At 43.6% G+C, this 27,901-nt stretch overlaps 1 protein-coding gene across 6 annotated transcripts in view; it reads left to right on the top strand.

The window, feature by feature from the left end:
* The window catches only part of LOC147112491 (structural maintenance of chromosomes protein 6-like), a 157,480-nt gene that overhangs the window by 124,909 nt on the left and 4,670 nt on the right, over positions 1 to 27,901 (top strand). For 4 of the 6 annotated variants that reach the window (XM_085996791.1, XM_085996788.1, XM_085996786.1 and 1 more), the window contains one exon: positions 3,864 to 4,487. In XM_085996791.1, coding sequence (XP_085852917.1) covers positions 3,864 to 3,975 — 112 coding nt within the window. In that variant the 3' untranslated portion in view covers positions 3,976 to 4,487. Of the gene's footprint in view, positions 1 to 3,863; positions 4,488 to 26,561; positions 26,683 to 26,866; positions 26,947 to 27,901 lie in introns of those variants that run through there. The other 2 variants (XR_015079511.1, XM_085996790.1) reach the window with 2 other exon arrangements.

Genomic DNA, 27,901 nt, shown 5'->3' with positions numbered 1-27,901 from the left:
TATCGAGTTCTGGAAGATGACCAGCAATGCATCTACTATTTCTAGGGCCACTTCCTTAAGTACCCTGGGATGTAGATTATCAGGCCCTGGGGATTTATCAGCCTTCAGTCCCATCAATTTTCCTAACAACATTTCCCTACAAATACTGATTTCTTTCAGTTCCACCCTTTCATCAGACCCTATGATCCCCAGCATCTCTGGGAGGTTATTTGTGTCCTCCTTTGTAAAGACAGAACCAAAATATGTATTTAGTTGGTCTGCCATTTCTTTGTTTCCCATTATAAATTCCCCCGATTCTGACTGCAAGGGACCTATGCTTGACTTCACCAATCTTTTTCTCTTCACATATCTATAAAAGCTTTTACAGTCAGTTTTTATGTTCCCTGCAAGCTTATTCTCATTCTATTTTCCCTTTCTTAATTAATCCCTTTGTCCTCCTTTGTTGAATCCTAAACTGCTCCCAATCCTCAGGATTACTGCTTTTTCTGGCCAATTTATATGCCCTCTCCTTGGGCCTTATGCTATCCCTAATTTCCCTTGTTAGCCACGGTTGGGTCACCTTTTTTGTTTTATTTTTATGCCAAACTGGGATGAACAAATTCTGTAGTTCATTCATTCGGTCTTTGAATGTTTGCCATTGCCTATCCACCGTCAACCCTTTGAGTGCCATTCCCCAATCAATCCTACCCAACTCGCTCCTCAGGCCATCGTAGTTTCCTTTGTTTAAATTGAGGACCCTAGTCTCTGAGTCAACTACTTCATTCTCCATCTTAATGAAGAATTCAATCATATTATGATCGCTCCGACCCAAGGGGCCTCGTACAACAAGATTGCTAATTAATCCTTCCTCGTTACATAATACCCAGTCTAAGATGGCCTGATCTCTGGTTGGTTCCTCGACATATTGGTCCAGGAAACCATCCTGTAAACACTCCAGGAATTCCTCCTCCACAGTATTGTTACTAATTTGGTTGGCCCAATCTATATGTAGATTAAAGTCACCTATGATGACTGCTGTGCCCTTATTGCACGCTTCTTTAATTTCCCTTTTAATGCCATCCCCAACCTCCGCCTTACTGTTTGGAGGTCTATAAACCACTCCCACTAATGTTTTTTTCCCCTTAGTATTTCTCAATTCTACCCATACAGATTCCACCTCATCAGAGCTAATATCCTTCATTACAATTGTGTTAATCCCTTCTTTAACCAGTAATGCTACCCCACCTCCCTTTCCTTTTTGCCTATCTTTCCTGAATATCGAATACCCCTGGATGTTGAGTTCCCAGTCTTGGCCATCCTTGAGCCACGTTTCCGTAATCCCAACCAAATCGTATTTGTTTACTTCTATTTGCGCAGCCAATTCATCCACCTTATTACAAATGCTCCTCTTATTAAGACACAAAGCCTTCAGGCTTGTTTTTTTAACGCTCTTAGACCTATTAGAATTATTATTTACTGTGGCCATGTTTGATTTAAACCGTTGATTTCTCTGACCGCCACTTTTGTTTTTCTCCTTCCTATCTTTTGCTTTTATCCTTGTTTCCCTTTCCTCTGTCTCCCTGCTCAGGTTCCCAACCCCCTGCCATTTTAGTTTAAACCCTCCCCCACAGCACTAGCAAACACTCCCCCTAGGACCTTGGTTCCAGCCCTGCCCAGGTGCAAACCGTCCGGTTTGAACTGGTCCTACCTCCCCCAGAACCGGTTCCAATGTCCCAGGAACTTGAATCCCTCCCCCTGGCACCATTCCTCTAGCCACATATTCATCTGAAGTATCCTTCTATTTCTACTCTGATTAGCACGTGGTACTGGTAGCAATCCTGAGATTACTACCTTTGAGGTCCTGTTTTTTAATTTATCTCCTAACTCCCTATATTCCGCTTTTAGGACCTCATCCCGCTTTTTACCTATATCGTTGGTGCCTATATGCACCACGACAACTGGCTGTTCACCCTGCCCTTCCAAGATGTTCTGCAGCCGCTCGGAGACATCCTTGACCCTTGCACCAGGGAGGCAACACACCATCCTGGAGTCTCGTTTGCGGCCGCAGAAACGCCTATCTATTCCCTTACAATTGAATCCCCTATTACTATAGCTCTACCCCTCTTTTTCCTCCCATTCTGTGCAGCAGAGCCACCCCTGGTGCCAGGAAGTTGGCTGCTGCTGCCTTCCTCTTATAAGCCATCCCCCCCAACAGTACTCAAAGTGGTGTATCTGTTGGAGAGGGGGATGGCCACAGGGGACCCCTGCACTACCTGCCTGCGCCTCGTACTCTGCCTGTTGGTCACCCGTTCCCTTTCTTCCTGTCCAACCTCTACCTGCGGTGTGTCCAGCTCCGTAAATGTGCTATTCACGATGTCTTGAGCATCGTGAACGCTCCAGTATGTATCCAATCGCAGCTCCAGCGCCGCAATGCGGTCTGTCAGTAGCTGCAGCTGGATGCACTTCCTGCACATGTAGTTGTCAAGGACACAGGAAGTGTCCCTGAGTTCCCACATAACGCAGGAGGAGCAGATCACGGGGCCCGGCTGCCCTGCCATGACTTACCCTTTAATTAATTGAATTTAAATTAAATCAATCAATCCCACTAATTACACTACAGTTAACTGGTTTACCAACAGTCCCTGCTACACTAGCGAGACCTTAGTAGAAACTATAAAACAGAGTTAAAGTTTAAAAAAAGAGAGCAATACTCACCAACCAATCAACTTGCACTGGCTACCATTGCATTCTTGTAGGCATTGAAGATGAGCCACTTTGAGTATGTAGCTCTGCTGGAAAGAAGCCTTTGATTTCATTTGCACAGCCATTTGAGTTTTTCACGTGGTTCTACTAGTGCAAATCCAGTTCTTGGTCACTGCACCAATGGACAATGCCATATTTTTTGGCATGAGTGATTCCAGCCTAAACAACTCCCCATGTCAGTGAGAAATGATGCCAATGAACAATGTACCTTTGTACACTGAGTACTTGGTTTATGCAAGCGGCTGAAATAGTTGGTAGACTTTTAAACTACAAACCAGGAAGAATGTGGAAAACAGGATGGTCAGATACTGTGTATGTTTGGTTCCAGTCAAATTTCCTTTGACTTTAGTAGCTGTATATCCTCAAAATTGGGCCTTTGCATCCTTGGGAATTCTTTCCCAAACCAGAACTCTCTTCTGTGTTTTTCAACATCCTGCAGTTTTTAACAATTTGTTCTATCACTATAGGTCTGTAATCTCTAAAGCTTCTTGCGGGAACACATTAGATTAATAAGTGTATTAGATTAATTCACTTCTGTCTCGTTTTTCTTTTAATATTCTATAGAGAAAATATATTATATTACTCATGTCAGCCAAGATCCTGTACAAACTCACCCTTCATAAAATGGCTGAAATGGATTATATGGAGTTGGGATGTATGCCTAGTGCACACATCAAGTCATTACAGTTTATCGAACCTTTTGGAGTCAGACCTTGTATCCGTCTTGCCATATTTCCTAATGCCTGAATTTTTGTAACAATGTGGTCAATATGACTTCTGTGTAGTAACGGGAAAAGAATCGTTGGGACACTATCATTGCCACCACAAAAGAAATTTAAACACGAGGATGAGAATTTTAAAATTGGGGCACCGGGAACCAATGTAGGTCAATGAGGACCGGGATGCTGGGTGAGCAGGACCTGGTGTAGGATAGGATACGGGCAACAGTATGTTGAATGAGATGAACTTTACAGAGGATGGGAGGTCAACCAGGAGAGCGTTGGAATAGTGGAGTCTGGAGATGTCAACGGCAACATTAATTAATTAAAGGAAACATTGATTTGTGTTTGCTGGAGTGTTTTTTCAATAATTGCATGTATTTAAAAAATATTTTGTTTCAGTTCTTTGCCTGCCAGTCACCTAATTAGAATCCTTCGTATGCATGACCCTGAAAGAGGACAGACCACATTACCTTTCCGCTCACGGGATCAAGCTGAAGACTCGGATGATTAAATGGCTGTTAACATGCATTAGAAATATAACTCAATGCTTTTTATGTGAAAGAGCATTTATTTAAAAGAAGCGTAGATATGTGCTTGTTCTTTTTAAAAAAAAAAAAAAAAAAATGAACTGGTATATGTTGAAGGTGGAAAAAATTACCTGAATGGTTTTCATGTTGATATATGTCCATGCCACTGTTTGTTTCACATAGTAGTCCAATTTTATTTTAACTGTCCTGAGTTCTGTTTGTAGCACCTTGTAATTTAGGATATATTGATGGCTTGTGTATTAATTCATGATATTCTTAAAAGCCATAACAAATGTATAGGCACTGCACCGAACACAGTTTTACCAGCCTTTTTTTTACATTGCTTACATGAAGGGAATGAGCTTTATTATCTTTTGTCTGAACAGATAAACTAATGTCTTCATGGTCAAGTCTTTGGAAAATATATAATTTGTAAGTTTTGACCCTTCAATATTAAATGTACAATAAAAGGTAATTGCCATTTTTAAAGTTCTAACTGCTGTGTATTGAGCTTAACATTTTCTGATTTTGCAATCAAAGTTTTAAATTGCCAATGAAAAAACAGTCTGTTAAAATTATTTCTAATTCCCTATAGTTCTAAATGTATTAAGCGGAGAAGTGTGCACGCTTGCTGCTTTTGCAGTCATCTCTTACCTAGATTTAGATTTTTTTAGGCAGTCTGGACGGAAACATTTTGTGTGGAACTTGTCCTTGTTGGCGGTTTGCAAATATTAAACCCCTGTTTAAAAAATGGGAGAGGAATAAACCCGGCAACTACAAGCCAGTCAGCCTAACGTCAGTGGTAGGGAAACTTTGGGAGAAAAATGAATTGGCATTTGGAAAAGTATGGGCTAATAAATGAAAGCACAGATTTGTAAAAGGCACATTTAATTTGACTAATTTGATTGATTTCCTTGAAGTAACGGAGAGGGTTGATGAGGGTAGTGAGGTTGATGTGTATATGGACTTTCAAAAGGCGCTTGATAAGGTACCATATAATAGACTTGTTAGCAAAATTAAAGCCCTAAAACTAAAGGGACAGTGACAGCATGGTTACAAAATTGGCTGCGGGTCAGAAAGCAGAAAGTAGTGGTTGTTTTTCAGACTAAAGGGAGGTATACAGTGGTGTTCCCCAGGGGGCGGTATTAGGACCACTGCTCTTTTTGATATGTTAATGACCTGGACTTTGGTATGCAGGGCATAATTTCAAAGTTTGCAGATGACACAAAACTCGGAAAAGTAGTAAACAATGAGGAAGATAGTAACAGACTTCAGGAGGACATGGGCAGACACATGGCAGATGACATTTAACGCAGAGGTGTGAAGTGATGCATTTTGGTCGGAAGAATGAGGAGAGGCAATATGAACTAAATGGTACAATTTTAAAGGGTGCAGGAACAGAGAGACTTTGGGGTATGTACACAAATCTTTGAAGGTAGCAGGACCAGTTGAGAAGACTGTTTTGAAAAAAAGTATATAGGATCCTTTGGCTTTATTAACCGAGGAATAGAGCACAAAAGCAAGGAAGTTATGCTAACCCTTTATAAAACACTGGTTAGGCCTCAGCTGGGGCATTGTGTTGAATTCTGGTCACCACACTTTTTAGGAAGGATGTCAAGACCTTGGAGAAGGTACAGAAGAGATTTACTGGAATGGTACCAGGGATGAGGAACTTCAGTTACATGGAGAAGCTGGGGTTGTTCTCCTTGGAGCAGAGAAGGTTAAGAGGAGATTTAATAAGTGTTCAAAATCATGCATGGGTGGCAGAAGGGTTGGTAACCAGAGGACACAGATTTAAGGTGATTGGCAAAAGAACCAGAGGTGACATGAGGAAACATTTTTTTGCATGGCGAGTTGTTGTGATCTGGAATGCACTGCCTGAAAGGGTGGTGGAAGCAGATTCAATACAGGTTGAGCGCCCAAGATCCGGAATGATCCGGACTCCAGGACGATTGGTGGCAGGGTTGTCCGGAATCCGGACACCCTGTTTCCGCCGCCAGCCGGGCCCAGGCATTTCCAGACTCTAACGTGTTTCTGAGTCCAGAAACGCCCGAGTCCAGGTTGCGATATTTCTGGACTTGGGACATCAGAAACACGTTCCGAAGTCCAGAAAAACCCGAAAACCAGCTTGGCCTCGGTCCCGAGGTTGCTGGATTCGGGACATTCAACCTGTAGTAACATTCAAAAGCGAATTGGATCAATACTTGAAGGGAAAAAATTTACAGGGTTATGAGGAAAGAGCAGGGATGTTGGACTAATTGGCTAGCTCGACCAAAGAGCCGGTACAATGGGCTGAATGGCCTCTTTGTGCTGTATCATTCAATGATTCTAACTTCACAAAGCTCTGTTCCAGTGAGACAAAGTTGCACATGTCGAACTAATTCGTTAGACTTTTTTTAAATTGGATGCATATAATTTAGTTTGGAACTTTCACTAAATACACATCACAGCATAATCACATTTAACAGGCTTTACTGAAAATCACATTAACAGTGAAACAAACTGTAAAGTGAAGTCCTGAAAACACGTTTCAACAGACTAAAAGAACAGATCATACAATTACCAATCTGGGAGACACAAACATCTGGTAACACAGGCTAATTCTATCTTGCTTGGGTGTGTACTTGGAAAGTTGTTCAAAATCTCTTCTTTTAAAACTCTCAGGTGCTTGGGTGTATGTGACTACTGCCATGATACCCATTACATGATTACACCAAAAGGAATTAAAGACCAGTCCATACATGGTAAAACTAATAAGTAGACATACATAATATCGATAGCTACTGGAGATGACTGACATTCTTTGTCCTGGTGGGAACCAGTTACCTTATCACACAGAAACATTCTTTCTGCATCTGGTTACCCTACAACCTTGGGAATTAATTAGCTCCCAAGTCTGTTTTGAATCTCGTATCCCTCCAGTACCAGGCTCTCATCCCATATCTGTTCAGTACCTTAATCTCTCATTTTACTAGTGACTCTACCTTATTGGTACGTCTGTTCTATGTTCCAGTGCTGGTTTCACATTACAAGGTATTAACTCTGTACTTTATTAGTATATCAACTCTTTATGTTCTACATTCTAATGCATTAGCACTCTGTTTCATTAAATATATATATATTATATTCTTCTGTTGTCCCTGCCCCCAACCCCCCCTCACCAAAGCTTTTTATGCTAACACCACCTTTATTTCTGGTAAGACCAGAGGAGTGCCTTCGTACATAGCAGTTTCATTGTTCTTGTTTGAAAAGAAAAGGTTACAATCTTGGGAACATAATTGTAGTATTGCAGATTGAGTGTTGCTGGTCTTACTGACCAAAGCAAATACAGCCTTAATAACAAGTTCAGAATAGATAACCAGTGTAAAGGAAACTCCAGGACCCTCTCCCCAGGTAATGCTAACGCTGAGGTTAACCAATATCTCATCCATATCTACTTCCATAAATCAAGGAATCATCTCCTGGATTTAAAAGCTCCTCTTTAGCACTTTTTCACATTTTGATTAGATGTTCTTCCTTCCTAGCCATTTAACTGTTTCAACTTGCACCTCAACTCGGGAATCAATGCTAAATCTAGGAATTTCCAGTTCTATATCCTTTCGTACGTCAACTATTATGGCCCAAAATTTGCGGTGGGTACCCTTTGAAACTGACCGCAACTTCAAGATTTAGCATGCACTTCCTAACGCCAAAATCCTGATGTTGCAGTCAGTCATTCACTGCTCTGACACTGGCTGCACTGTGCCCCGCACCCTACAGAACCAGCAATCAGTGTAATCTGTGAAATCAGGGAAACTGGCGAAAGCTTTGGCTCTTCCACAGTAATACTGCTGTTAAATACCCCACTAAAAGTTAGACCCTTTTGGATTAGATGTAACTGGGGTTTTAACCCCATATTGACTGCTAAACAAATGTTATGGCCCTGAAAAACTAATTTTAATTTTGTGCAGTGTGAAATTTATCTATTTTAATAAGTTAAATTTTTAAGAAACTTTTTTTTTTTTTTTAAGTTTGTTCATCTTTATTTCAGGTTTAGATTTTCCCCATATGGGACCCCCAATCTTTATTTTGCTCTCTAACATTTTTAAAAAGTTAGAATCAAAAGAGCTTACTCACTTCCTGGTTCGTTGTCTATAAGAATTCAGCCATGTGATTGGCTGCTTAGACAGCTTGTTGACGTCACAGCAACTTATGCTATGGGATTCCCACTAAGCTATACTGATTTCAACTGCACGTCAGAAAAGCCAAACTTCTCGCCACAGAGATCGCGAGATCTTTGTGCGAAGCTTACTTCGGGGCCAGCGGCAACCACCTTTGCTTCGCTGACCGCAAATTACAGACCAATACCTCTAATAGTACTAGAGTTGGCATCCGATCACTAGCAGGATTTCTATCTAGTACTTTGACTCTTGTGCGATAAAGAAAACAAGGCTTCTCTTATGCATTATCTTTCTCCCTTTTTATAATTATACATACTTTTATTGAGTTAAATCTCAATGCAATTGTACAATTTGATGATGGAATAAAATGTTTATGGGACTTCTAGCAACATAAACCCTAACTGCTGATAAATTGCAAGTGGAAAAGCTCTACAAAGAGTTTAAAAAATCACCATCATATTTCTGGTAGCTAATGAGAAGAATATTTACTTTAGATATTGTAGGAAAAATCTAATAATGTCTGATACAGTAGGGAATCTTACCTCTGGGTATTTTTAAAGCCTTGCAAATAAATCTTTCAAATCTGCTGAGGAATTCCTTGAGAGTCCGTGTCTGAATAAGATGCTGATTATAAATGCTGAATCCATTGTCTACAATAGTGCTGCAGTTTTGAGTTATGTACTCATCCTTATTTTTCCTTAAACTTTTATGATTTTTCAGGCTAGAAAGAATTGAGGTACAGCTTAACTGGACTAAAATGCCATTTTACTTTTTAAGCAAGAAAATGTGTAGTCTAGGCTATGATTTTTGATCAGATAATTTGATGTCAATTGATTCAAAATCTCGTCAATCTTCTACAATGGTTAGAGGGAAATTAAATGATTTATTCTAAACAGTTACTTTGACATGGAATTTCAGTTTAATTTTCATTATTCAGTAGGTGAAACACATTGCAAACTTCATTAGAACATGAACAATAACATATCACGATATTCACACACAGTCCAGAGTAATGAATCACAAATGGTAGTGAAATTGGGCACACTTTAGCTTTGCATGATATTCTTATGCACATAGAGTGTTTAACACATGAAACAAATCCGTTTAAAGGTAATCCAAGCATTTATTTGCATCTGTGTCGATATAGCTGCAAACCTTTCAGTTATGTTCAGTCCATTACATGCAATGCTAATGGCTCATTTTTAATTTTACACTGCAGGAATATTACAATTGAAGGGATTGCTTTTTGCAGCGTTTTAGATTCATCCAATATAATCTGGTTATCTTTGTTATCCATCTTGCTGAAAATCCTTTATACTGTACTTGCTGCACTGTTCATTTTTATCATTGAGTGTCCATAGAATGGTTACTGCACGGAAGAAGGCCATTCGGCCCGTCGAGCCCGTGCCGGCTCTCTGCAAGAGCACCTCAGCTAGTCCCACTCTGCCGCCCTTTCCACTATTCTATAAATAGCCTTCATACAAAAAGAAAAGATTTGTTTTATTCTGTTATCAAAGTTAAGCCAATAAAGCAAAGTGTATCATGTATTCACTACAAGTATAGGTCATTTATAACCACTTTTTTCAAGTTATTGTGCTCACCACCTGCAAGAATTTGTGACTAACATTGTTTTGAAGAATGAGTCGGCTTTCTTTGCCTCTGACTAGGTCTGACAGATACCGAATTATATAGTCCCAGTGGACATCATAAGACTCCTTTATAATTGACTGTGAGAAATCTGATGTACAAGTGAAATATGATAAATTGCTTAGCCATGCCAAGAGTCCTTTTTCTTTTTAAAAAAAAAAAGTCAAGATATATTGAAGAAAAGGGTTTGGAGCTTATCAAGCCCAGTGCTTCATTTCACATGTAAGTAAATAAATGACTGGAGCAGACCCCAGATGCCATCAGAGGAGATTACAACACCATTTCAGGCTTCCCACAAGACCTTCAGGTTAGTGAGCCCCCAAGTGTCTCCTAAGGTAGTTTGTCCTGCTGTGTATACAATACCACTTGGAGGAAGGCAACTAAAGTTTTACACTTAGATTTGAAATCCAATCTTGGATGAATCATAACTTCCTCCAGCTTTATATTAGGAAGATCAATGCAATCATCTTTGGCCTACACCTCACCCAACACTCCCTTGCAACCTATTCCATCCCCTTCATGGGCTGCTGAACCAGACAGTTCACAAACTTGGCAAACTTCATCCCTGTATTAAGTTTCATTCTTTATATCCTCTCCATTACAAAAATTGGTTATTTCCATCTCTGCAACATTGCCTGCCTCTGCTCTGCTTCAGCCGTTTTGCTACTGAAACCCTTATAAATTCCTTTATCGTGTCCAAACTTGACTACTCCAAAGCAGACTGCTCGGCTCCCATTTCACACTCCATGGTGTGGAGATGCCGGAGTTGGACTGGGGTGGACAAATGTAAGATTGTGTGATTTCTTACATTTGTACACTCTCCATAGACTGCAACTTGTCCAAAACTTCTGTCCTGCTCACTGACCTACATTAACTCCCCATTCATAACAATGATAACCCTTTGTTATCTGCAATAATCTCATACGTGCCACCAATCTTCCAAAAGGTGCACTGGTTAACAGTCTGGTGAGGTGAGGCCAAATATAAACAAACAGGCAAATTTATTGTACAGTCCATTAACAAACAGCAATGACTACAGTGAATTAATTACAGCTGATTTTGTAATGTTTCTCCTAACTGAAAATAACAGCATACCACATGGTCCCTCTTCACAGGCTAAATATAACTTGCTGACCAGTAATTCCTTTGAACATGGTTGGCATTTCTACAAGGAGAGTACTCCATTTCTTATGTGTTCCCCTTACCAGATTTTCTGCAGTGAGCAAAACTGTGTTGTCATCTGGCTGGGTAGAAGCCAAGAGCATGACCTCTGACCCTCTTCTAACATTCCTAGACGAAGGCTGAAGAAACTACCCTCCCTTCTGTTCTCAAATAAAAAAATCAGTGGTTAGCACTGTTGCCTCACAGCGCCAGGGACCCGGGTTCGAATCCGGCCTCGGGTGACTGTCTGTGTGGAGTTTGCACATTCTCCCCGTATTTGCGTGGGTTTCCTCCGGGTGCTCCGGTTTCCTCCCACAGTCCAAAGATGTGCGGGTTAGGTTGATTGGCAATGATAAAATTGACCCTTAGTGTTAGGGGGATTAAATACGTGGGGTTACGGGGATAGGGTGGGATATGTGTCGGTGCAGGCTCGATGGGCCGAAATGGCCTCTATCTGCACTGTGGGGTTTCTGTGATTCTGTGAATATAATAGCTGTAGAAGTTCACAAGACTGCCGACGTGAACTTGTATTGTCTCAGTTTGAAGTGGTTTGAGTGAGGCACCATTTCATTATATAATCTAGGTATAGTCCCCACTCTGCAGCATTTGGCTGCTTATGGGGATTTAAATCACGTGAGCTAAATTTAACTTGTCAGTATTTTGTTAAGGATCAAGCTGTGAGGAACTTCACTGCAATTTGGAAGGCAAATGACATGTTGGCCTTTATTGCAAGGGGGTTGGAGTACAAGAGGAAGGAAGTCTTGCTACAATTGCACAGGGCTTTGGTGAGACCACACCTGGAGTACTGTGCACAGTTTTGGTTTCCTTATCTGAGAAAAGACATGCATGCCTTAGAGGTGGTGCAACGAAGGTTCACTAGATTGATCTCTGAGATGAGAGGGTTGTGCTATGAGGAGAGATTGAGTAGATTGGGCGTATACTCTGGAGTTTAGAGGAATGAGAGGTGATCTCATTGAAACATATAAGATTCTGAGGGGCATTGACAGGGTAAATGCTGAGTTGTTTCCCCTGGCTGGAGAGTCTCAAACTAGTTGGCGTAGTCTCCGGATAAGGGGTCAGCCATTTAAGACTAGACTGAGATGAGGAGGAATTTCTTCACTCAGAGGGTTGTGAATCTTTGGAATTCTCTGCCCCAAAGCGCTGTGGATGTTGAGTCATTGAGTATATTCAAGGCTGAGATAGATAGATTTTTGACTTGAGGGATATGGGGATAGTGCGGGAAGAACACAAGAAATAGGAGTAGGGGTAGGCCATTTGGCCCTTCGAGCCTGCTCCACCATTCAATAAGATCATGGCTGATCTACCTCAACTCCACTTTCTTGCACTATCCCCATATCCCTTGATTTCCCTTAATATCCAAAAATCTATCGATCTTGGTTTTGAATATACTCAACGACTGAGCCTCCACAGCCCTTTGGGTAGAGAATTCCAAAGATTCACCACCCTCCAAGTGAAGAAATTTCTCATCTCAGTCTTAAATGGTCGACCCCTTATTCTGAGACCTTGACCCCTGGTTCTAGACTCCCCAGCCAGGGGAAACATTCTCCCTGCATCTACCCTGTCAAGCCCTGTAAGAATTTTGTATGTTTCAATGAGATCACCTCTCATTCTTCTAAACTCCAGAGAATATAGGCCTAGTCTACTCAATCTCTCCTCATAGGACAATCTCCCTATCCCAGAAATCAGCCTGGTGAACCTTCGTTGCACTCCCTCTACGGAGGTAAGGAGACCAAAACTGTACACCAACTCCGGGCGTGGCCTCACCAGGGCCCTATATAATTGGAGTAAGATGGCTTTACTCTTATATTCAAATCCTCTTGTAATAGAGGTCAACATACCATTTGCTTTCCTAATTGCTTGCTGTACCTGCATGTTAACTTTCAGTGATTCATGTACAAGGACACCCAGGTCCCTCTGAACACAAACATTTCCCAATCTCGCTCCATTTAAAAAAAGCTTTTCTATTTTTCCAACCAAAGTGGATAACTTCACATTTCTCCACATTACATTTCATTTGCCATGTTCTTGCCCACTCACTTAACTTGTCTATATCCCCCTTGACGCCTCTTTGCATCCTTCTCACAACTTACATTCCCACCCAGCTTTGTATCATCAGCAAACTTGGATAGATTACATTTGGTCCCCTCATCTAAATCATTGATATAGATTGAATAGCTGAGGCCCAAGCACTGATCCTTGCAGTACCCCACTAGTTACAGCCTGCCAGCCCGAAAATGACCCGTTTATTCCTACTCTCTGCTTTCTGTCCGTTAACCAATCCTCAATCCATGCTAGTATATTACCCCCAACCCCATTAGCCCTCATTTTGTTTAATAACCTCTTGTGTTGCACCTTATAGAATGCCTTCTAAAAATCCAAATACACCACATCCACTGGTTCCCCCTTATCTATTCTGCTAGTTACAATCTCAAAAAACTTAACAGATTCGTCAAATGTGATTTCCCTTCGATAAATCAGTGTTGACTCTGCCCAATCCTATTATTTTCTAAGTGCCCTGTTACCACCTCCTTAATAGATTCTAGCAAGGTGGAATTGGGGTCGAAGATCAGCCATGATCCTATTGAATGGCAGAGCAGGCTCAAAGGGTCGTATGGCCTACTCCTCCTAATTCTGTTTTTGTGTTCTTATTTCCCCAAACCATAAATTAAATGACCCTGCAATGTTCTCTAGCTCAAGGTCACCCTCCGAATGCTTTGTTTCTCTGACCTCCAGTCTTTTATGTATTTCCATCCCTTTGCGGCACTATTCAGTTGCCTGAGTCCTAGAATTCCCTCCTTAAACTTGCCACCTCTCTCTCTTCCTTTAGAAATCGCCTCAAAATCTACCTCTCTAAGCTTTCAGTCATCCCTCCTAAACTCTCTTGACTTGGCGTCTGTTTCCCTTTTGACAAGGTTAATTGCCTTGGGGTTTCTTTTTGTTGCATTAAACGCACTGTAACTACAACTTGCATTTATAATGAGAACTAGGCAGGGGAAATTATGGGACAGAAATAATGCATCCTTTGCTAGTGGTCTCCATGTCCAGCTGTGACTTACTGCCTTGAACCAAAGACACTTATAATTCTAAGTATTTGTCCATTCTATATAAAAATTCTGGTCAACTCTTTACTCAGAAAAGCTTGGCTTCAGTGGAATATAGAATTTCCTGGTTATTTCCATACCAGTCAGAATCCAACAGGACAAATTTATTCCACTTGTGATATGGCAGAATCTTGAGATGGCCTGGGCTCAGTGGTAGCGCAGTCAAAAATCATGGGTTCAAGTCCTACTCCATAACTTGAGCACATAACCTAGGTTTACACTTCAGTGCAGTACTGAAGGAGCACTGCACTGTTTCAGATGAGATGTTAAACCGAGGCCCCATCCATCCTTTTGGATGGATGTAAAAGATACAATCAGAATTGTGTATTTTTAAAAATATTTTGGTTGTAAGCTGACCTAAGTGAGAAAAGAAAGTGGGTATGCTAATATAGCCCTTGAGTGCCTGGACTAGTAATCCAGAGAACGTGAGTGAGTGGCAGTTTGAGAATTTAAATTCTGTTTTTATAACATAAAATAAAAAACTGGTCTCAGTTAAGTGGCCAGGAAGCTATCGGATTGTCATAATAACCCAACTGCTTCTCTGATGTCCTTTAGGGAAGGAAACCAGCTGTTCTTATTCAGTCTGGCCTATTTGCGATTGCAGTCCTACACCAATGTGATTGATTCTTAATTGCAACCTGAAATGGTCTAGCAACCCATTCAGTTGTATCACCACACTCACAGAGCAACTAGGGATGGGCAATAAATGCCAGCCTTGCCAGTGATGCCCATGGGATCCAGGGCAATTTGGCACATTGGATCCAAAATTGGCTTAGTGGCAAGAGGCAGAGGGTGATGTTTGAAGGTTGTTTTTGTGACTGGAAGCCTGTGTCCAGTGGTGTACCGCTGGGTCCTGTGCTGTTTGTCGTGTACATTAATGATTTAGATATGAATGTAGGAGGTATGATCAGTAAGTTCGCAGATGACATGAAAATTGGTGGAGTGGTAAATAGCGAGGAGGGAAGCCTCAGGCTACAGGACGATATAGACGGGTTGGTCAGATGGGCAGAACAGTGGCAAATGGAATTTAACCCTGAAAAGTATGAGGTGATGCATTTTGGGAGGATGAACAAGGCAAGGGAATACACAATGAATGGTAGGACCCTAGGAAGGACAGAGGATCAGAGGGACCTTGGTGTGCATGTACATAGATCCCTGAAGGCAGCAAGACAGGTAGATAAGGTGGTTAAAAAGGCATATGGGATACTTGCCTTCATTAGCTGAGGCATAGAATATAAGAGCAGGAGGTTATGCTGTACAAAACGCTAGTTAGGCCACAGCTGGATTACTGTGTGCAGTTCTGGTCACCACTATAGGAGGGATGTGATTGTATTGGAGAGGGTGCAGAGGAGATTCACTAAGATGTTACCTGGGCTGGAGCACTTCAGCTATGAAGACTGGACAGGCTGGGGTTGTTTTCCTTAGAGCAGCGAAGGCTGAGGGGGGACCTGATTGAGGTGTACAAAATTATGAGGGGCATAGATAGGGTAGATAGAAAGGAACTTTCCCCCTTTAGTAGAGGGGTCAATAACAAGGGGGCATAGATTCAAGGTAAGGGGCAGGAGGTTTAGAGGGAATTTGAGGAAAAACTTTTTCACCCAGAGGGTGGTTGGAATCTGGAACTCGCTGCCGGAAAGGGTGGTAGAGGCAGGAACCCTCACAACATTATAGAAGCATTTAGATGAGCACTTGAAACGCCATAGCATACAAGGCTATGGACCAAGTGCTGGAAAATGGGATTAGAATAGACAGGGCTTGATGGCCGGCGCAGACACGATGGGCCGAAGGGCCTCTTTCTGTGCTGTATGACTCGGACATCCCAAGGGTTAATTAAAAATAAGTAATTATTTACATTGCACATTTATTTTGCCTACCTCCTACAGAGGATTTATAAGTGCTTAAAATGCACATAGGTATTAAGTATTTTTATTTGTTTATTCTTCCCACCCAAAACCTTTTTCTCAGGTATTTAATTGATTATGAAAAAACAGTTCCCCCCTTCCCACAATATGTTTGCAGTTTCTGTTATTGGTGTTCCACTACATTGGGGAGGATTTTCCCACCAGTTTTCCAATGACCAAGACTTGTCTAGCTGGAGGCTTGCCATGGTGCGAGTCTGGCTGCTCAGTTAATCTCAATAACTGAGCTCATCGCTAAAGTGTTTCATCAACATCCTCCTTCAACTCTAGTGCAAGCTTCAGTACTTCTCAGCAATCCAAACACCTTTAGCTCAGAATTTATAAAATGCTAAAAAAAATACCTTTTTACTATTTTCTTCTTTGGTGCTGATTGCAGCTCATGTTTGAAAATTTTCTGTCTGCTTTTCGTGGTATGAGTTTTCAAGATATGCTTTGGTATTGCAATTCCACACAAGATTAATGAAAGCTATGACTTTCATGATCTCTCTCTCTCTCTCTCTCTCACACACACACACACACACACTTTGTCAACAGAAGCTGTAGCTCTCCAACAACCAAAACGTAAGTAACATTTTCAATTTCAAGCCTGAGGCAGAAGTCCAGCCCCAGAGCCCAGTGAGAGTGATGGGCCTGTGCAGGAAAAACCTTTTCCAGGTATTTCTAACATTAATCACTAAATAAGTATGTTTTTATGTGATATAAATGTAACATTTGTTGTTGCATATTGACCTAAGTGAAAAAGAAATTGGCACCCAAAAGCAGTTTCAAACTATTATTGGTTCAGGGGAATGAGATGGGTCAAGTAGTGCAAGTGTCAGTAGGGGAACATTTAGGGAACAGTGATCACAGTGTCAATTGCTGTGGGAAATCACCACTCGGAGTCAGATGTCGAGTTAAATCGAGCAACCTTTATTACAAGCTAGCAGGGGAGTGGTATGGCTGTCTGCCACCACCAACACGACTAAATACAATTAGAGCATCATATTTATAGAGAGTACATTGTATTTCCCACACCATATATGGGTATGTTCTGGGTGATTGTGGGCAGTGGAGGCCAGTTCATTAAATATATTCAAGAAAGAGTTGGATATATTTCTTAAGGCTAAAGGGATCAAGGGATATGGGGAGAAGGCAGGGACAGGGTACTGAATTTGAATGATCAGCCATGATCTCATTGAATGGCGGAGCAGGCTCAAAGGGCCGAATGGCCTACTCCTGCTCCTATCTTCTATGTTTCTATGTACGCAAATAAGTTTTGGGTTCATAGGCTATGTACTGTACACACAGGGTGTCCTTGGTGCACGGGGAGCCCATCGGACCATGTCACAAGTTAAGCAGTTGGTTTCCTTATACAACTGAAGGCTGCTGTCCGCCCTTATCTTGAGTTGTGACATCCTGTTGTCCTGTCTACGTGCGCCTGTTGTTTCTGCTGAATTGGCAGGACTAAATATTGTCTAACTAGAATATGTGAATATATCCAGTTTAACCCTGTACACTTAAGGTATACACTTTAGCTAAGGTATACACTTTAGCTCCCCCAACAATCCCTCCTTTTGGTGCTTGTCAGGAATTTCCTGTTCCTTCCAGCCCCCAGTCCCATAAGTCATCCCACCAAGTGGTAATCTTGATGTCTTTTATCTCTTCCTCGATGTCCTTGTTCTGTTGTTGCAGTGTGTAATACACTTTCTGGGATTCAGTGATTTTTCCTCGTAGTTCTGCCAGTTCTTCTGGTAACGGGGGCACCTCGTACCCAAATTTGTTGATGTAGTTAGAGAGTTCTGTTTTCATGTCCTCTGACACCTGGATTGAGGTGGATTTTCATTGGTGTATGTCGACCAGTTCTTCCCGTCCAATCCCTACCGGTACTTCCGGGGTAAAGCAGAACACGGGACTGGGGATCTCACAAACCTGATCTGCGTACTCAAAAGTTTTCTGGTTAGTGGTTACACAGTACTCTCCCTTGTCCACATATGCAGCCCGTGTGTGTGAGAGTTGGGCCCCGATGGCTTCCATGGTGCAATTTATTTTCCCCCTGGACACGTTAAATCCACATGCTGCAATTGGGTCCAGGCTTATTTTATGGGGGCAAATTGTTATTCCCTGGCGGGTGGCACATCCCTCCAGTTTAGTTCCTACCAGGCTGTCTTCGTAAGTCACTGCATAAGGTAGTGTCTCATGGTACATTATGTAGGTGTTTTCCCTAATAATTCCTATATTCTGAATGTTATATACTTCTCGAGGTTGTGCTTCCGGCATAATTACAGGTATTGCAAGTATTAACCCTAACATGCTTTCGCTGCTTATTTTACGTTCGCTCTGGGTGGGGTATACCCGCACCATTCCCCTGAGTTAACACCCTGGTATGGTCCCTCCGTGGCAGGATAGGTTAGCCAGTTGTCCATTACTAATCCATATTGGTACCTCACCCTCCTTTATTTGGGCTAGGTTTTCCCTGGCTTGTTCTACTACCCAATTTCCGAATGTACTGCGTACATCATTCCGTGCAGCTTTATCGGTAGTTTCGTGATCCTCTTTAATAATTTTGTTAATTGTCTGGGCATGTGCTTCAAGAACCATTGCTGTGTCCTGAAGTTGGCTGGTGAGGGCCTGATCTTCGGTCAACTGAGAATCTTGGTTCTGACTCCGTTCCTTTAGGATTCTCTTAATTCTGTAGCCCAGATCCCTAATTTTACTGTCCAGGGTTGCCAAATCGATTGTATTAACTACCGAAGTTCCTGTGTTAAATATGGTTGCGGCATCATTAAGTAGCCTTTTGTGGCGTTGCCTGGATGTGGCCATTTCCCTTAACCCCTTGTTCCAGTATTTGCCTAGTCAATCTTTGGTATAGCCCTCCGGTCTCATTTGAACACCACTGCGGGAGGCCTATGTTCATCAAATCCAACACCACGAGTACCAACTCGTGTACATTATCATACATTACGTTTTCCATTGGGACCAGTACCACTCCATTTTCTGGTCCCGGGGTCTGCCTTGGACATTTCTGGGGCCGTGTTGTTTCCCTCATAGGGAACATCGTAGCGGATTGAGTTGTCGGTAAAGGGGCCTTTAGGGACAAGTGACCATAATATTGAATTTTACATTAAGTTTGAGAGTGATGTAGTCCAATCTGAAACTAAGGTCTTCAATCTAAACAGAGGAAACTACAAGGGTATGAGGGACAAGTTGACCATGGTAGATTGGGAGACTACACTAAAAGGTATGAAAGTGGACATACAATGGCTAACATTTAAGGAAATAATGCATAATTTGCAACAAACATATATTCCTCTAGGGCATAAAAACCCAAAAGGAAAAGTGATCCAACCATGGCTAACAAAAGAAATTAAAGCTAGTATTAGGTGAAAGGAGGAAGCTTATAAAGTTGCCAGAAAAAGTGGTCAGCCTGAGGATTGGGATCTTTTTAGAAATCAGCAAAGGGGGACCAAAAAATTGATAAAGAAAGGGAAAATGGAATATGAGCACAAACTAGCAAAAAATATAAAAATGGATTGCAAAAGCTTCTATAGGTATGTGAAAAGGAAAAGACTGGCAAAGGTAAATGTAGGTCCTTTACAGTCAGAGACAGGAGAATTTATAATGGGGACTGAGGAAGTGGCAGAGAAATTAAATAAATACTTTGTTTCTGTCTTCACGGAGAAAGATGCATAAACCTCCCAGAAATAAGAGAAAACCAAGGGTGTGGTGAGAATGAGGAAATTAAACAAATTATTAGAAAAAAAACAGTACTAGCAAAATTAATGGGACTAAAAGTCGATAAATTCCAAGGACCGGATGACCTACATCCTAGGGTTTTGAAATAGATGGCCATCAGGATAGTGGATGCATTGGCTGTCATCTTCCAAAATTCTATAGATTCTGGAACGGTTCCTGCAGATTGGAGGATAGCAAATGTAACCCTGCTATTTAAGAAGGGAGGGAGAGAGAAAACGGGGAAGTACAGACCTGTTAGCCTCATATCAATAGTTGGGAAAATGCTGAAATCTATTATAAAGGATGCAATAACTGGGCACTTAGAAACTAAGAGTAAGATTTGGCAGAGTCAAAATGGATTTATGAAAGGGAAATCCTGTTTAACAAACCTGTTGGAGTTCTTTGAGGATGTAACTAGTGGAGTAGACAAAGGGGAACCGGTAGATGTGGTGTATTTGGATTTTCAGAAGGCCTTCGATAAGGTCCCACACAAGAGGTTGGTGAACAAAATTAGGGCACATGGAATTGGGGTAATATACTAGCATGGATTGAGAATTGGTTAACAGACAGAAAACAAAGAGTAGGGATAAACGGGTCTTTTTCAGGATGGCAGGCTGTGACTAGTGGGTTACCGCAAGGATCGGTGCTTGGGCCCCAGCTATTCACAATCTATATCAATTATTTGGATGAGGGGACTGATGCGCTATCAATTACTCAAAAGACTGAGGTTAAGCAAGTAACTAACAAGCTTTTATTAACAAGAGAATGAAGGTGTGCCTCGAGTGGTCGACCAGTCCAGAATACAGAGGGACTGTGGAGCAGTCACCTTTATACCTGGTCTCATGGGAGGAGTCAGCCGAGGCATGTACAGACATGTACACAGTGGAATACAAACACCCACACAGGCAGGTATAACAGTGGTTTACCACATTCACCCCTTGTTTAAAAATGAGTCCGGCGGGGTGAAGTGTATTAAAAGTTTGTGTATTGGAGTCTCTCCGGAGGTCTTGTCTGCCGCTGTGATCGACGTGGCGACGGCAGGGGTAGTGAAGCTTCCGGCGTCGAGTCCCGCGTAGGCTGGGGCACTGGTGTGTAGTCCGCGTGGGTGTCGAGCGGGTCGCGGGGCCCAGGCGTGCCGTCTGCTGGGGTTGGATATTGGATCGTGGGGGGGGGGGTGGTAGTGGGTTACTGGGGCCCCCGAGGGTGCGAGGTCTCGTATGGAGACTGTGTCCTCCCGCCCGTCCGGGTACGCAATGTAAGCATACTGGGGGTTGGCGTGGAGGAGGTCGACCCTCTCGACCAGGGGGTCCATTTTATGGGTCCTCACATGTCTTCTCAGTAGGACCGGCCCTGCGGACGTCAGCCATGGCGGTAGCGATGTCCCCGATGTGGACTTCCTTGGGAAGACAAACATTTTCTCATGAGGGGTGGCAGTGCAGAGCAGTGACCGAATAGAGTGGAGCGCATCGGGGAGCACATCCTGCCAGCGGGAGGTCGGAAGGCCCCTAGACTTTAAGGCTAGCAGGGCGGCCTTCCAAACTGTCGCATTCTCTCTTTCCACCTGTCCGTTCCCCCGGGGGTTGTAACTGATGGTCCTGCTTGTGGCAATACCCCTAGCGAGCAGGTACTGGCGGAGTTCGTCGCTCATAAACGATGAGCCCCGGTCGCTATGGATATAGCTGGGGAAACCGAACAGGGTGAAGAGGTCGTTCAGACATTTAATGACCGTGGCACTGGTCATGTCCGGGCAGGGGATGGCGAACGGGAAACGGGAGTACCCATCAATGATGTTGAGGAAGTACACATTGCGGTCGGAGGAGGGGAGAGGCCCTTTAAAATCAACGCTCAGGCGCTCGAAGGGGCAAGTGGCTTTTATCAGGTGAGCCCTGTCTGGTCTATAAAAGTACGGTTTGCACTCAGCGCAGACTTGGCAGTTCCTGGTCATGGTCCTGACCTCCTCAATGGAGTAAGGCAGGTTGCGGGCCTTGATGAAGTGGAAGAACCTGGTGACCCCCAGGTGGCAGAGGTCATTGTGGAGGGCCTGCACTCTATCGATCTGCGCGCTGGCGCAGGTGCCACGCGATAGAGCATCCGGGGGTTCATTGAGCTTCCCGGGCCGGTACAAGATCTCGTAATTGTAGGTGGAAAGTTCGATTCTCCACCTCAAGATCTTGTCGTTTTTGATTTTGCCCCTCTGCTTGTTGTTAAACATAAAAGCAACTGAACGCTGGTCAGTGAGCAGGGTAAATCGTTTTCCGGCCAGGTAGTGCCTCCAATGACGCACAGCCTCCACAATAGCCTGGGCCTCCTTCTCAACAGCGGAGTGTCTGGTCTCCGGGCCCTGGAGGGTTCGTGAAAAGAAGGCCACGGGTCTCCCCGCCTGATTAAGGGTGGCAGCCAGGGCAAAGTCGGACGCGTCGCTTTCCACCTGGAAGGGGATGGATTCGTCCACTGCATGCATGGTGGCTTTGGCAATGTCTTCCTTGATACGGTGGAAGGCTAAGCAGGCCTCTGCCGTCAAGGGAGAAGAGGTGGACTTGATCAGCGGACGGGCCTTGTCCGCATAGTAGGGGACCCACTGGGCATAATAGGAGAAAAACCCTCGGCACCTCTTCAGGGCCTTGAGGCAGTGGGGCAGTGGGAGTTCCGTAAGGGGACGCATCCGGTCGGGGTCGGGACCGATGACTCCGTGTTCCACAACACAGCCAAGGATGGCGAGGCGGGTTGTGCAGAATATGCACTTCTCCTTGTTATACGTCAGGTTCAGGAGTTGGGCGGTGCAGAGGAATTTTTTGAGGTTTGCGTCATGGTCCTGCAAGTCATGGCCGCAGATGGTCACATTGTCCAGATATGGGAAAGTGGCCTGCAACGCATTTTGATTGACCATCCGGTCCATCTCCCTTTGGAAGACGGAGACCCCGTTGGTGACGCCAAAGGGAACCCTAAGGAAGTGATAGAGGCGGCCGTTTGCCCCAAAGGCAGTATACTGGCTGTCCTCAGGGCAGATAGGGAGCTGGTGGTATGCTGATTTCAGGTCAATGGTCGAGAAGACGCGGTACTGCGTGATCTGGTTGACCATATCAGCTATACGGGGGAGTGGGTAAGCGTCCAGCAGGGTGTAGCGATTTATTGTCTGGCTGTAGTCGATGACCAGGCGCTGCTTCTCGCCGGTCTTAACGACCACAACCTGGGCTCGCCAGGGGCTGGTGCTGCCCTCAATAATCCCCTCCTTCAGGAGCTGCTCCACTTCGGTTTTAATGAAAACCCTGTCCCCGGCACTGTATCGCCTGCTCTTTGTGGCGATGGGCTTACAGTCGGGGGTGAGGTTAGCAAACAGTGGGGGGGGGGGGTGACTCTGAGTGTGGAGAGGTTGCACCTGGTGCGCGGCGGGCAGTTTGGAAGCTGCTGGCTGCGGACTGTGAGTGGGGGGAGGGGTCCACCGTACGCCATCGTAACACTTTTAAGGTGGCACTGAAAATCTAACCCCAGTAGAATGGCAGCGCAGAGGTAGGGCAGGACCAGAAGTTTAAAATTATCGTACACAGTCCCGTCTACTAAGAGTGTCACCACGCAGTAGCCGCCAATGTCCGCCAACTGGGACTCGGAGGCCATAGAAATCCGCTGGTGCGCAGGCAGGACTGGGAGAGAGCAACGCCGCACCGTGTCGGGGTGGATGAAGCTCTCCGTGCTCCCAGAGTCAAAAAGGCAGGTTGTTTCGTGACCATTTACCTTAATGTCCATTGCGGAACTGGCCAGCTGGTGCGGTCTCGCTTGGTCCAGCGTAACGGAGGCCAGCGTAGGGGTCGGTGTGTCGCTGCGGGTATCAGATGAGGCGGTGTTGGGGGCCTGCTGCATCCCGGCTGGCGTCCAAGATGGCGGCATCCATGATCCCCATGTGGCTGGAGGCATCCAAAATGGCTGCTGTTCCGGTGGTTCGCCCATGGCTGGGGAGGCCCAAGATGGCGGCTCGCACGGCCCACACGCGGCGCTGCTGGGGTTCGGGGTGGCTTTGGCCCTGCAGACGCTGGCGTAGTGTCCCTTCTTCCCGCAGCCCGAGCAGATCGCATTTTTCGCCGGGCAGCGCGCTCTGGGGTGTTTGGCCTGGCCACAGAAGTAGCATTTCTGGCCTTGGGACACTGCTGCGGTAGTTGGGCTGTTGCTGGGATGTGGCTGGGATGGCACGGCGCTATGAGACGGTCCTACCGTGTCCCAGGCTGTCGTTCCCCGTGGCGTCCACGGTGCAGAGGAGTAGGCATCCATGCCCTGGTAGGCTGCGTCCAATGATAGTGCGAGTTCAGAGGCCTTGTTGAGGTCGAGGTCACTCTGCTCCAACAGTCGCTGTCGGGTGTAATTGGACCTGTGGCCCGCTACAAAAGCGTCCCGGGTAAGTTCCTCTGTGTACACGGCGGCCTTTACATCCTTACAACCACAGGCCCGGCCAAGCACAGACAGTGCCTGAAGGTATTCCTCGGTCAATTCCCCAGGTTGTTGTTTACGACTCCCCAGGAGGTGCCTGGCGTACACCTCGTTCACTGGGCACGTGTACTGGTCCTTGAGGAGCTTGAGAGCAGCCGTGTACGAGGTCGCGTCCTGGATGACCGAGTACACTCGGTGGTTCACTTTGGAGGTCAGGACATCCAGTTTGTCCTCATCCGATTTGACCGTTGCAGCGGAGGCGATCAGGAATCTTTCAAAGCACCTAAGCCAGTGAGCAAACTTGGTGGATGCGTCCGCCTCCCGATGGTCTAAGTCCAGGCATGCTGGTGTGAGGATCTTCTCCATTATAAAAAAATCTTGTTAATAAAATTGATGCGCTATCAATTACTCAAAAGACTGAGGTTAAGCAAGTAACTAACAAGCTTTTATTAACAAGAGAATGAAGGTGTGCCTCAAGTGGTCGACCAGTCCAGAATACAGAGGGACTGTGGAGCAGTCACCTTTATACCTGGACTCGTGGGAGGAGTCAGCCGAGGCATGTACAGACATGTACACAGTGGAATACAAACACCCACACAGGCAGGTATAACAGTGGTTTACCACAGGGACTAAATGTAACATTTCCAAATTTGCTGATGATGCAAAGCTAGGTGGCAGTGTCATTTGTGAAGAGGATGTGAAGAGGCTTCAAGGGGATCTCAACAGGCTCAGTGAGTGGGTGAGAACATGACAGATGGAATATAATGTGGATAAATGTGAAGTTATCCACTTTGGTAGAAAAAACAAAAAGGCAGAGTATTTCCTAACTGGTGAAAGATTGGGGAGTGCAGATGCTCAAAGGGACCTGGGTGTACTTGTACATGAGTCACTGAAAGTGAATGTGCAGGTGTAGAAAGCCATTAGGAAGGCAAATGGTATGCTGGCCTTCATTACAAGAGGATTTGAGTACAGGAGTAAAGAAGTTTTACTCCAATTATATAGGGCCCTGGTTGAGACCACACCTGGAGTGCTGTGTACAATTTTGGTCTCCTTACCTAAGGAAGGATATACTTGCCATAGAGAGAGTGCAATGAAGATTCACGAGATTGATTCATGGGATGGCGGGACTGTCGTATGAGAAGAGAATGAGTAAACTAGGCCTGTATTCTCTTGAATTCAGAAGAATGAGAGGGGATCTCATTGAAGCATACAAAATTATTACAGGGCTTGATAGGGTGGATGCTGGGAGAATGTTTCCCTTAGCTGGGGAGTCTAGAACCAGGGGCCACAGCCTCAAGATAAAGGGTAGGCCATTCAGGACTGAGATGAGAAGAAATTTCTTCACACTGAGGGTGGTGAATCTTTGGAATTCTCTACCCCAGAGGGCTGTGGAGGCTCAGTCATTGGATATATTCAAAACAGAAGTCGATAGATTTCTGACTAGTAAGGGCATCAAGGGATATGACGATAGGGCCGGTGAATGGAATTGAGGCAGAAGATCAGCCATGATCTCATTGAATGGCAGAGCAGGCTCGAAGGGCAGAACTGCCTACTCCTGCTCCTATTTCTTATGTTCTTATCAAACGTTCTCACTTGGTCCAAGTTATTAACACTTTTTATTTATAATTATTTTAGAGGATCTTTTATTTTCCCAAAAGTAACCCAATATATAGTGCCCGAGTCCATTTTGTCATTTCAAAATTATTCCAAAATCCAAACAGCAGTATTGTTGAACTGACAGGTTTTGTCAATGTTCAATTTCATTTCTATCAATTTATCTTATCAATTCCAATTTCAGAAACAAGTGATTCCCAGGCTAGGTGGTTTACATAGTGTTTTAACATTAGAGACAGAAGTGCTACAATTAGTTTACAAGGTAACTTCCATATAACAGAAGAAAGCAGAGAATCCATTGTGGCTCTGCTTAAGAGCACAAGGGGTTAATTTATCAAATCATAATTTTTCCTTCTGTCACTGGAGAAATATTAACTTAAAATTAAGAACTTAAATTTAATAATGTCCAATATCTTTAAATTTCATTCAGCCATACTAAAGTTGTTGCTTGGTGAACTTAAACAGCTGTCAATGGAAAGGGTTAACTCCTTTGCAGGTTTTTTTAAGAAGGCGGAGCAAAACATTGTCAGGCGCACGCAATTGCGTCACTTCACATAAATTTAAAAAACTTTCCCGATCAAAAAAGACAGTTGTGTTTTTCACACTTTAACTAGACACAAACAGAACAGAACAGATAAAACAAAACAAAATAGCACATGCTTGCAGAAAACAGTACATTACGTCATATTTCTTCGATAGCAAAATACTGCAGATGCTGGAAACAGTTAACTCTGTTTCTCTCTACGGATGTTGCCTGGCCTGCTGAGTTTTTCCAGTGTTTTCTGTTATTATGTCATATTTCTTATTGTCCTTTCTTCAGATGCCTTTCCAAATGACGGTAAAAACATTGAATACAACTGGAGAAAAATTAATTTTTCACATTTAAACAAATCAAATCAAACTGCTTTGGAAAATTTCACCATAGCAACCACAACTCCAAGGTAAAATTTTAGACTGGAACTTAATTTTTATTAAACAAACTTTTTGTTTTTCTCAGTTTTTTCACACCAGCTTAACTTAAATTGTAGTTCATAGTCTGTTTATTCCATTGGACAGTACTGCCATCGGGTAATTGACTCACAAGGTTCGGAGGTTAAACTGCCGTTGTGACTGCTTCCCTTTCAGAAACGGAACAGAGGACCAGCCATGAGGCGCTGACGCCCCGCGAACAGGATCGTGCAGAAAAGGACTGTATAAAGGTACCAGAGAGAGAAGGTTAAGTCAGGAATTTGATTAACTAAGGAGCTAGCGATTTATTGGAAATTGAACTAGCAAGGTTCCAGCTTGCTGAGAGAGAAGGTTAAGTCAGGAATTTGATTAACTAAGGAGCTAGCGATTTATTGGAAATTGAACTAGCAAGGTTCCAGCTTGCTGAGAGAGAAGGTTAAGTCAGGAATTTGATTAACTAAGGAGCTAGCGATTTACTGGAAATTGAACTAGCAAGGTTCCAGCTTGAAGTTAGCTGGGACAAATTGAAGGCCCTTTTTGCTAAAAATTTGGCTAAAGGGAGTAGGGTAGAAGGAGAGAAGAGCTTGAAGTTAGCTGGGACAAATTGAAGGCCCTTTTTGCTAAAGATTTGGCTAAAGGGAGTAGGGTAGAAGGAGAGAAGAGCTTGAAGTTAGCTGGGACAAATTGAAGGCCCTTTTTGCTAAAGATTTGGCTAAAGGGAATAGGGTAAAAAAAAAAGAGAGGAGTGGGCGGTTGTCTGAAACACAGTGTCAATGTTTAATGTTTATGAGAGTGAGTATTTAACTACTTGTTATTATCAATCAACTTTGCAGCTTTGTCCAGTAAGGCTGCATAGGTTGGGGATTTAGTAACACTTTGGTTGTTGTTTAACAAGTGTATTGTTTATTGTTTATTGTTATATGTATTAATGTTTAGTCATGTCTGATCTGTAGAGGCGTCCCACGCAGATCATAGAGTGTTACGGAATTGTTGTATGTTTTAACTAAAATATTTAAGCTGAAAAAAAAACTGCAGAAGGGGTTGGAAAAGACCCAAGCCGGGGAAGTGAGTCCCGTGGCGGAATGTATGGTTGAAAAAATAGTGATGTCTTTTACATGATCCACTAAGCTATTGTGGATTCAGTATTTTCCCCAGTTAGAAATACCTTCCACGAGGGTTGAGAACCCGCGAGTTTTATACGTATGTATAGTT

This window comes from Somniosus microcephalus, chromosome 9, assembly GCF_052327205.1.
Source record: "Somniosus microcephalus isolate GS21.2 chromosome 9, FLI_Smic_1.0, whole genome shotgun sequence".
Lineage (NCBI taxonomy): Eukaryota > Metazoa > Chordata > Chondrichthyes > Squaliformes > Somniosidae > Somniosus > Somniosus microcephalus.
This window is presented reverse-complemented; position numbering and strand designations above follow the sequence as displayed.